At 37.3% G+C, this 10,200-nt stretch overlaps 1 protein-coding gene across 1 annotated transcript; it reads right to left on the bottom strand.

The window, feature by feature from the left end:
• Positions 1-786: 786 nt before the first annotated feature.
• Positions 787-6,519, bottom strand: LOC107087299 (eosinophil peroxidase-like). Its single transcript, XM_015378807.1, has 16 exons — positions 6,384-6,519; positions 6,210-6,278; positions 5,881-5,968; positions 5,600-5,775; positions 5,383-5,515; positions 5,034-5,163; positions 4,726-4,932; positions 3,828-4,182; positions 3,549-3,709; positions 3,009-3,267; positions 2,756-2,926; positions 2,407-2,644; positions 2,104-2,303; positions 1,989-2,015; positions 1,629-1,655; positions 787-1,515 (listed from the first exon to the last, which is right to left on the bottom strand). Exons 2-16 carry the CDS (start codon positions 6,274-6,276, stop codon positions 1,085-1,087), a joined length of 2,670 nt encoding a protein of 889 aa, XP_015234293.1. The 5' UTR covers positions 6,277-6,278; positions 6,384-6,519; the 3' UTR covers positions 787-1,084.
• Between the last annotated feature and the right edge of the window lie 3,681 nt (positions 6,520-10,200).

Genomic DNA, 10,200 nt, shown 5'->3' with positions numbered 1-10,200 from the left:
AAATCCACCTGTCCTTAGTCTGTGGTCTGTTTGTGGAAGCAGCAGTGTGACATGTATTTTTTACTTAAGGCTACTACCTTATAGACTGTGCAGGTGGTTGTTCAAAAAAAGTTGAGTCATTTTTTTATATATATTTTGTTTTGAGTTTTTATTTCATGCATAGCCTACATAGTTACAAAAGAATAATATTCTGATTGTATTGAATTCTGCACTTCAAAGTTAACTGAAGTATGAAATGGCTACAACTAGTACCAGCACTAATCCTTTTTTTTTAACTAATCATTATTGAAACTAAAACAAATAAAAACTAACCAACTCACTCTAAAAACTACTGTAAATAAATCTTAATGAGTTAGCAAAAAGGCATACCTAAGCCATCAAAAAAACCCTAAACTATTGGCTCTTCCATGTGAAACATGTCAATTATGTTTAAGGAATATTGGTATAAAATTATTATTATTAATGTATTGTTGTGCAGTGTTAGCATAAGGGTCAAGTGCACAACCTTGTACAGAGGTGTCGGTGCTCGGCGTGGCTACCACAGGTTCAAGTCCAGACCTGCTGACCTTTGCCGCATGAATTTCCCCTCTCTACAGTCACGTTTCCTGTTTGCTGTCTGTTACGTTTCCTGTCTGTTTTTAAAGACTAAATAAAGGCCACTATTGTCTACAAAGTAGTAATGTATTGCGCTCTTTAAGGAAATGATTTTAAGTTTTCCTGTTGTTATCTAAGGTATATGGAAAAAGGAAATTCAAATGAGATGGTTGATTGGAGACCTTTATTGTAGATTTTCAATCAAAGAAATGCTAATAATGATTAGTAATAATTATCAAACAACTAATATACCAGAGATCACAATTTAACAAGGTAAACATGATGCAGTCAAATACATTTATTCAGCTTGCATGTTTCAGTTCTAATATCAGTGTGAATTTTTATCCACAAGAAAAATAAATCATCAGCAATGCATTTTAATATTTGTTATAAACATTCACAAGAGGATACAGAAATGACAGAAATTTTACTCCTTCATTTTAAGTGTTTTAATTTTGTTTGCAAACTTCACGAGTGCTTTAATGTTCTTCTACTCAGTGAACAGCAGATGACCAGAGAAGAAGCTGTCTCCGGTCAGTCCGTTGCCTCCATGGTTGGCCACCAGCCACACCCTGTCTCCCCTCTCCAGCTTGATGAAGGTGCTGCCGCTGGCTGAGATGTAGCCACTCTGGCGGGTGGTGAATGAGTGCAGAATTAGCTGTCCATTACGAAGAAGATCCACGCTGGCTGCGCTCCCATAGATGGTGCAGTGGAACTCAAACTCATAGACTCCTGGGTGCTCGCAGGTGAAAAAGCCGGTCTTGGTGTCATAGCTGTTCTGTCCATTGTAGATGACATCATGGAACGGGATGGGGCTGCCAGCTTTGGGGTAGTTGTTACCGAGGCGCACAGAGAAGGCAACTCTATCAGCTGTGCCGGGGGGTCCTGGTGGTCCTGGTGGACCTGGAGGTCCTCTGGGTCCTGTACAGAAAACCACACAATCATCATCACATTGCACATGAAGTATAGTATATCACAACCTGTTCTGCATAAGAAACATTGAATATAATTTCAAAAAGATGTTGAGCATTTACCTGCTGGTCCGGGAGGCCCACGTTGACCTTTAACGGGAATAAAGCAAAGCAAAAATCTTTATTTTTCACACAATTAAAACATGTGTATTAAATCTGTAATAAAAAAAAAAGAAAATTATCAACCTAACTATTCATAAATCAGACAAACATAGGTAGATATTTAACTGAAACTCCTCCATCTTTATCAGATTGTCAAAAATTAAATGAGAAGATATAAAAGCAAAGGTTAATCACATGAATACTAATTGTTTGAGCTATGTAAACTTGAAATAAACACGTACATAAGGAAAATAACTGTATTTTCAAGTGATAATAGAGCATTAGTAACAACAGCTATCAATTGTAAATTGAATTTTTTACCTGTTGGTGATTGTGGTTCCTCTGCACCTTCAGATAGAGAAATAAATCAATGTATATCTCATATGTGAAATTTCCAAGAGGCACTAGTTGATAGAATATGTTAATGCAAACATACCACCCTCCCTCCATGGATTGAGGTCAAATGCAGGGATGTCATCACACTGGGTGTATCCAGAACCTCGGGGTCGGTACAGGAAAGGTTTCTCAGGAACCTCAGTGATCCCTGTGTTGTCACAGATAATTCTGGCCAGAGATGAGTCCCTCAGGGCTAGCCTCTGTGCATCTGTGAAGACACCATTGTTCTCCCACCAAAACCTGACATGAGACACATTGTCTTAGTTTAGTTTTCGAGGATGTAAAAAACACACAATATGCAGTGATGTTTAGATCATAGTTTAGTCAATATCTGTCCACTAACCGGTCTCCCTCACGGATCCTCTGGAACTGAGTGGATATCAGACAGGCAAACAGGGGTCCCACTCTTCCTCCGTGGACAAATGGCTCAGCTACACCTCCCAGCCATGGGTCGATGTTTTCAGGTGTACCATACAGGTCCAGCAGTGCTTGAGCCAAGTCTGTGTTGTTCATCACCTCAGCCAACTCACTCAGAGTCCTTGGCTGTGACAGGCCACAGAACTCTCGCCATTTGTTGTAGCCTAAAATAGGAAGGGATAGGGTAAACCATAATGTGTGAACTGTGGAAATGACTTCAGCCAGAGCTATAGGAAGGCTGAATTAGAAATTGTTCATTAATAATTAGTAAATACCAGGAAGTCCATGGTCTCTTCCTCTCTGAAGGTTTAGAGATCCCAGATCCAGAGCCAGCTCTACAGAGAATTTAAACAGTCTGTCCCTCAACTCCTCAGTCAACATGTGACTTTGTGTGTTCAGCTTTGCCTGGCGACCTATAAGGCCTCTCACAATTGGATCCAATCCACCTGAAGAGACATTGGAAACATTTAGTATGTTTTTCAAGTTCATTTGCATCCATCAGGAGGTGATAGAAGTTCAAGATCTTACCTTCGAACACAACCCTCCAAGGAGCAAACATGGTTCTGTGCAGCAGCTCGCTGGGATAATTTGGATGCTCCTCATAATTCTCATCAAGACGGAACATGAAGGGCTGAACCATCAGATGAGCAAATCTGTAGGCAGCTGTGGCAAAAACGTTGGAGATGCTCGGATCTATTTGGTCATTATAACCAGGGTAGGTGGACAAATGGCTGGAAATGGCCTCTGGACCAACAATATGGAGAAGCCAGTCCCTATAAGTGATAACCTTTAATACAAAAGAAGAACAGAATTAATTTTATAGTGATAACAATTGCTGGTCTTAAACAATGCTGAAATTTCAATTACAGCCTATTTTTAGTTATCTGAACTGTTTAGAAGCCATTTGGTCATGCTGGAGAATGTTGAGTTTTGTTGAGGTTTTAGTATACACATTTAACCCTGTAGATCTGTCTTAATTTAATCTATATGTATACACATAACTGTGGCCCTATGTCTGTGATATGAAATTTTTTTTCACAGATCTCGGCTCCTTCTCCTATCTCTTACCTGCATGTACCCTCCCATAATCTTGCGTGCTTCCTGGTAGAGCCTTTCTCCGTCCCACTGTGGGTTGAGCTGATGGAGGGCACGGGCCAGACGGTTATGCTCTCTCATCATGAGAGTGTGCAAAGAGGCCAGTCCGATGTTTTCATTGGAACGGTCATCGCCTTTAAGGTCAAATTAAACCAAATTACTTCCAAACCAAACAAAAAATGTTCAGTTATTGAGGCATGCTTTGTCCTTACCGATTTAAAAAAAAAAATCGATATTTTTTAAGAGGCTTACCAGCAAGAAAGCAAAACACCTCCTCAGCACTGTCATCATTGGTCATTTTTCGCCTTGTGGCACACATGTTGGCCATCATGGTTGTGAATGGCAGGAGTTCATGGTCGTTGTCTCTATGGTCTTCATTGACCCTCAACAGACCCTCATCTGTACTGAAGTCCCGGAGAAGTCGAGCTTTGCTGTCATCAGAACCATAGACCTGACCCACATCGATGAAGGCAGTCAGGGTATTGAGTTGTTGGCGAACAGTGGGTGTTCCGAAGATGTGTCCTGTGTTACCAGAACCACAAGCTGGTGCAGAGCGGGAGAATGGCATACACTCCTCAGGGTGGCCTCGGGGGTCATCACGGGGAAACTGTTCAGATAAAAGGATACTGTTATGATTTAATGCTTTAAATGTATTTTAAGGTTTTGTTAATAACAATCTACGGATCCAACACCACTTACACGTACTTCCCAGCCATAGCTGTATATAATCTGTGAATATTTGATTTATCTGCTGTTATCTGTCATCGTTTATCCTGTAGTTTAACCCCAAAATAAATATATATATATATATATATATATATATATATATATATATATATATATATATATATATATATATATATATATATATATAATCCATATCCTAACTTTCCTGTACAATTTGTATATAGCTTCCATATTTATTTCTTTTATAGCCTCTTACAATTACTCTCTTTTTATATATCTCATTTATAATCCATATATATACATAGTGTCTGTACACATATAAATAAATATTTATATCCTGTATAGTTGCATCTGGATAGATGCAAACTACATTTTGTTGCTTTGTACTTGTGACAGTGTAATGACAATAAAGTTGAATTCTATTCTATTCCAAAATAATGAAAAAAAATGCATGTACACTGACCTCTATGGGAAAGCATGGCTCTGTGTTGGCACAGCTGTGTTCACAATCAATGCCGTCATTAAATGATCTTATGGAAGGAGAGTGAGGGGTGAAGGTGAGGTCGTGGTCAGTCCATTGGCCAAAGATTGTGACCAGGTGGGTGTAAAGGGGGTCACTGTCCACTTCAGAGTTTGCTGTTGACAGGATACGGTTGGACACATTTCTCACCTGAGGACAAGACAAAGACAACAGAGATGGGTTTGAGTATCCTAAGTCTACTGATAAATTGTAGATTTTTTTTTCAGTAAAGCTGCTTTAAAGGTGGTTACCAAGGGAAGAATGTGGTTATTAACTGCCTGGGAGCGGGTCCAGCCTTTCGGGGAACTGATTTCATCTTCATACTCCGCTGCTACCCAGCGGAGGAACGGGATGTTGGAGGCACCCCAACGAGGGTTTTCACTATAAAGGAGAGCAATAAAACCTGAGTTGGATAATTGAATGTTTTTTAAATGGCTCTGACATATCACAGAAATATAAACCCAAACCTTAACACCACCTTCCCAAACTATATTAAATTGCAGTACTGTAGTAGCTCTTGCTGCTTTGATTTCTATGTGACAGTTAGTTCTGGCTATCAGTAGTTTGAAGTTAAAATACTATAATAAATAGTTTCCTTACAGGTTGTTGCAGATGCTGTTTGCTGTGCGATAATTGTTCAGGTTGGGAAGATCACTGCAGTGAACATTCCTGACTTGAGCAGAGCAGCCTGTCAATCTGGCAATCACTTCCAGGTCCCCCTCAGAGATCAGGTCTTAATAAAAGAATAAATAAAACTGATGTTAGCTTTCACTTTCAGTTATGCCAGCTTGCCTTAGAGAAAAATATAAACACCAACCTGTGGCATTGATGGAACGTTTGTGACGTTTTGACAGAGTCCTCTTGATCAAATGCAGAGTGTTGTCCATGTAGTCTGCAGCTCGCACTGCCTCCCTGGATGGTCCATTGGGCTGCTTCAGGAGTCTCAGGACATCTGCCGGGCTTGCTGCATTTCTCCTTACTCGATCAATACTCCTGTATTGTATATGGAGTTGAGATATTCAACCACATCTTTTAGAGAGTGTTTGCTTCAAAATTAAGCAGCAAAATAAAAACAGAGGGATAGGGCTCTATACTCACACTTGGCGGGAGTATGTATAGGCTGCATCCACGTTGGCTTTGGCCTTATTCACACATTTTTCAATGAAAGTGTGGCTCAAATGGCGTTCTGAATTAAGCAAAATCAAATTCTTTAGTTTCTAGTTAACAATTAATTGGTTATGTGATATCATTAAATTATAATTAAGTTTACTTTTAACCCAAAGACAACTTCCAAAGTAAAAAATATATAAGTGTGTTTATATAAATAAGAGGTGTATGACAAAACATTTGGTAGTTCTCTCTGGAACTTATCAGAAAAATGTTATGTTTGTTTGTCTCTAAGGTATCCAAAGAAGAAAGCTACTCACTGGCATCCACTTGGCATTGCAAGCCTAGGGTTAGACCAACAGCCAATAGGCAGAGAAACGTATTCATCCCTACGGAAATAACAAATGTTCTATATTAGTGAAAAGACATATTCAAAAAGTTAAAACAAAGTGAAAAAAAAAAATTTTTTCCATAGAATTTCTAAATAAGATTACCTGTAATGAAGCTCAGCTTTTACTCCAAAGTTGTCTTTCTGATCCACCTAGGACTTCAAGCTGCTGCATTAAGTCACTAAAGCTTAGAGTCAACTGCTTTCTTTTTATATTCTGTGGGCGTGTTTTTGTTCTTATTACAAGACTGTCATGTCAGGAATCTTAACTTGCCAAAGAATTTATTTTCTTCTTCCTAGTTCCGTGCTTCCCGCATCTCACCTTCAAAACTTCAGCATTAAGGAATGATATATCTGTCAACATCTTTGGATTTAGCTTCTGTTTATCATATTTTTTCTGGGTTTAAAAAAAACTCACTTTAAATAAGATTTCAAATGTTGAAGCAAATTGTACAGTAGAAAATGTAATATTTCAGTGTTCAGCTTCTGTCATTTAACACAATGTTTTTACCCCAGCAGATTTTCATTTCTGTTAAAAATGAATTGGGGCTCTCCAGCAGTCAACAGTAGAATGATGGGGTACATTTGCTCACCTGTACATATAAGTCATTTTAGTCAATGAGTTTTCTTTTCTTCCTTTATATGTTAATGCTTCTGTATATAGCTGTAGTTATTCAAATGTTGCTTTAATAAAAAAATATGTCCCATTTTCAGAGAAAACATGGCTTTAGAGCCAGCTGGTAGTTGAAAGTCCATATGTGACTTCCTGAGAATGACAAGAACAGCAGAAGCTGTAAAACAAGTTTCGACTACTATTTTGACATGAGCAAAAGAAAAGTAGAACACAAATGACAAACTGCTTAAAGAGTTTAAACCCTTTTAAAAAGACTAAATAAAAAAATTGTCTTTACTGTCCAAAAACCACAAGATTTTTTTTTTTTAATTGTAATAAAGTCTTTTACTTGTTGTCCATGTCAGATACACATAAAATGCACCCTCATTGCATGACGAAAGAAGATTTTTGTCCTTGGAGATTACTTGAAGATAATTTTGCACTAGGCCATCTTATCAAGAAAACTAAAAATTGGTAAGAAATAATGTATTATACCAGCATTTTAATGATTTTTTTTTTTTTCTAAAAAGCATCAAAGTACATCTGTAGTATTAACACTGAGGGCAGTATGTTATTTTATTTCTTAACTAGCTTCCTTTCATCTATTTTAAGGTCTCCACAGTTTTATGTTTGGTTTTGCTTTGTTTTTGAACAGTTTTTTGGTTTTGGTTTACTCAATTTCCCTTTAGGATACATAGAGGATTTTTGAAGATAATTTAACCAGTTTGAATTCTGAAAGATCTGGAGGTCAGATATTTAAATAATAAAAAAAAAAACAACAATATAAGATTTTAGGGTTAAATCCCCTTTCTGATACACACTAGAAAAGGTTGCAGTCATGCACATAAAACCAATGCAAGTACAGTATCACTCTTCTTATCATCCTTATCACTCATGCGAAGGCAGCTGTGAAAGGTGTGTCTACAAGGTTCCTGGGATTCTTTTTTTAGAACAAGACAAAAAAAAACTCAGTCATCATTCCTGCTCATTATCTTTCTCTCGGCAATCCCTTGCATCACATGTAGTGGCTTCTAATTAGTGCAACTATTTCCCAACAGTAATTGTAGCAATGCAAAGATCTGCTGCTATTTGAATCATATTTTTCGGAAAAGAAGGTTGGAAAAAAGTGGTCAGATTTCCGCTTCAACTTGAGACAGTGAATTAATTAATTATCTCTGTAAACTGTTGACATATTTGTTACTTTGAATGTTAAAATCTGCTTGACAGAAACAGTTGTTCCTGTTCAACTTAGGACTTTGCATAAAATTTCAGATTTTGACAATAATCTACCAAATTTTACCTTACTAGAAAAAAAAGTAAGTAGGCCTACCACCTAAAAAAAAACTTGAAAATCTAAACTGAACATTTTCAGACATTTTGCAAGACATTCTGATCAGTCTAACAGAGTAATAATAATAATTGAACTCACATTGGAGAAATTTACCTCTGAATTTAACCCATCTCCTTGGGAAGCAGTGGGCGGTCATTGTGTAGCGCCCGGGGAGCGGTGTGCTCAGGGTCTTGCTCAGGAACCCAGAGTGGAGGCTGTGGGGATCAAACCGGGTACTTGCAACCTTCTCAGAGCCAAGCACGCTGCTCTAACCACTAGGCCAACAATCCCCACTCATCATAACTCATTAGTAGCATTGGTGGATAACACTATTTTAAGAAAAACTTTATAGCCTATATTAGGGCTGCACAATTAATTTAATTTGCATGCAATTGCAATTTAGCAAATTACAATTTTCACATTAACATTACCCCAGGCACCACACAATGGCAGCCCACTGCTCCCCAAGGGGATGGGTCAAATGCAGAGAGAGAATTTCCCCATAAAGGGATTTACATTACATTACATTACATTATGTAATACACCTAAAGTTGGTTTGCCACCATACAGATGGGAGGAGAGGATTGCAGGTGGTGCACAGATCTATGTACAATATTATAAATACGAGCTTTTTCACACAAAGGTTAAGTTTCATACAAAGGTAAAGTCCTGCACAAATTAACTCTGGACAAACAAGCTTTTAGGGTGATGAAAAAAAACTGAAAGCCAGAAGTGAAACAGCTACATGCTTGTGGTTGGTGCAAAGGAAAATTGCAATAAAATTGCAATCGCAGTATTGTTTGAAAATAATTGCAGTTTTGATTTCTGGCTAAATCGTTCAGCTCTAGCCGAGATCATGAGTGAGCAACCTCCACTGTCTGATCAGTGATATACCAGCACTGCCTAAGAAATATTATCTAGACCTGCAACATATGAACAAAACATCCTAGACCACCGGAAAATTCACAGTGCCTACAGTAACTACAGTACACTTTCCATAAGATATTATAAAACTTTGAGAGCATTCTACATATTTGAATGGGCCAATGTGTAAATTTCTAGTCATCCTATATCAGATGTTGTCTTTAGGTTTCTCTAAAGCTGATCATTTCACCCAGCTCAGCATCCCTCTCTGCCATACCAAAACATCTCTTTGCTTCCTTTTATCTGCAAAGCTTTGGGGTTTTTCTCCTCCTAAGAATCTGTTTTGTCTTATCTCATCCCATCTTTTGCCCTCATATTTAGTTCAAGATTAAACTGATTTACAGTTGTTAAAATATTTTTGGCACATTTGTACGGTGGCTGAGAAGTGCAAAACACATTTACAATTCAAAAACACATTAGCAAATAAAAAACAAAATAACATTTGAAGAAACAAAATTATAATTTATGAAACAAATGTATTTTTGAAAAAAAAGTTAAAATTTTTAAAAACAAATTTACATTTTAGCAAGCAAATTTTCATTTTATTAATGTGTTTTTGAATTGTAAATGTGTTTTTAAAAATTTAAACTTTTTTTTCAAAAATACATTTGTTTCATAAAATATAATTTTGTTTCTTCAAATGTTATTTTTGTTTTTTATTTGTTAATGTGTTTTTGAATTGTAAATGTGTTTTGCACTTCTCAGCCACCGTACATTTACATGGTCATAGTCTTAAACCTAAACATACAGTACATACAGTAATCAAATGTGCATCTCATTCGTGCTAATAACTGGAGGGACCAGTAATGTTTTTTGCTATTGCAACCAGATTAAAACTGATATGATTCCATGAAGGGATCTGATTACTAACCCAGCCAATGGATCATCATGGCTGCCTCCAGCATAACTTCTATTTCTCTGCTTCACTTACCGGTAGTTTTTATTTTGCTAGTAAGAAGTTGAGTGTTGGCTTTAAGGTAGATTAACTTAGACTCACGCTGAGCTGCTTTGCTGACATAAATCAACACTGGGGGTGGTGAAGAGAATACATTATTC

This window comes from Cyprinodon variegatus, unplaced genomic scaffold (assembly GCF_000732505.1).
Source record: "Cyprinodon variegatus isolate N-32 unplaced genomic scaffold, C_variegatus-1.0 Scaffold178, whole genome shotgun sequence".
NCBI classification, from domain to species: domain Eukaryota; kingdom Metazoa; phylum Chordata; class Actinopteri; order Cyprinodontiformes; family Cyprinodontidae; genus Cyprinodon; species Cyprinodon variegatus.
The sequence above is the reverse complement of the archived record's forward strand: the minus strand, read 5'-3'. Positions and strand labels throughout refer to the sequence as shown.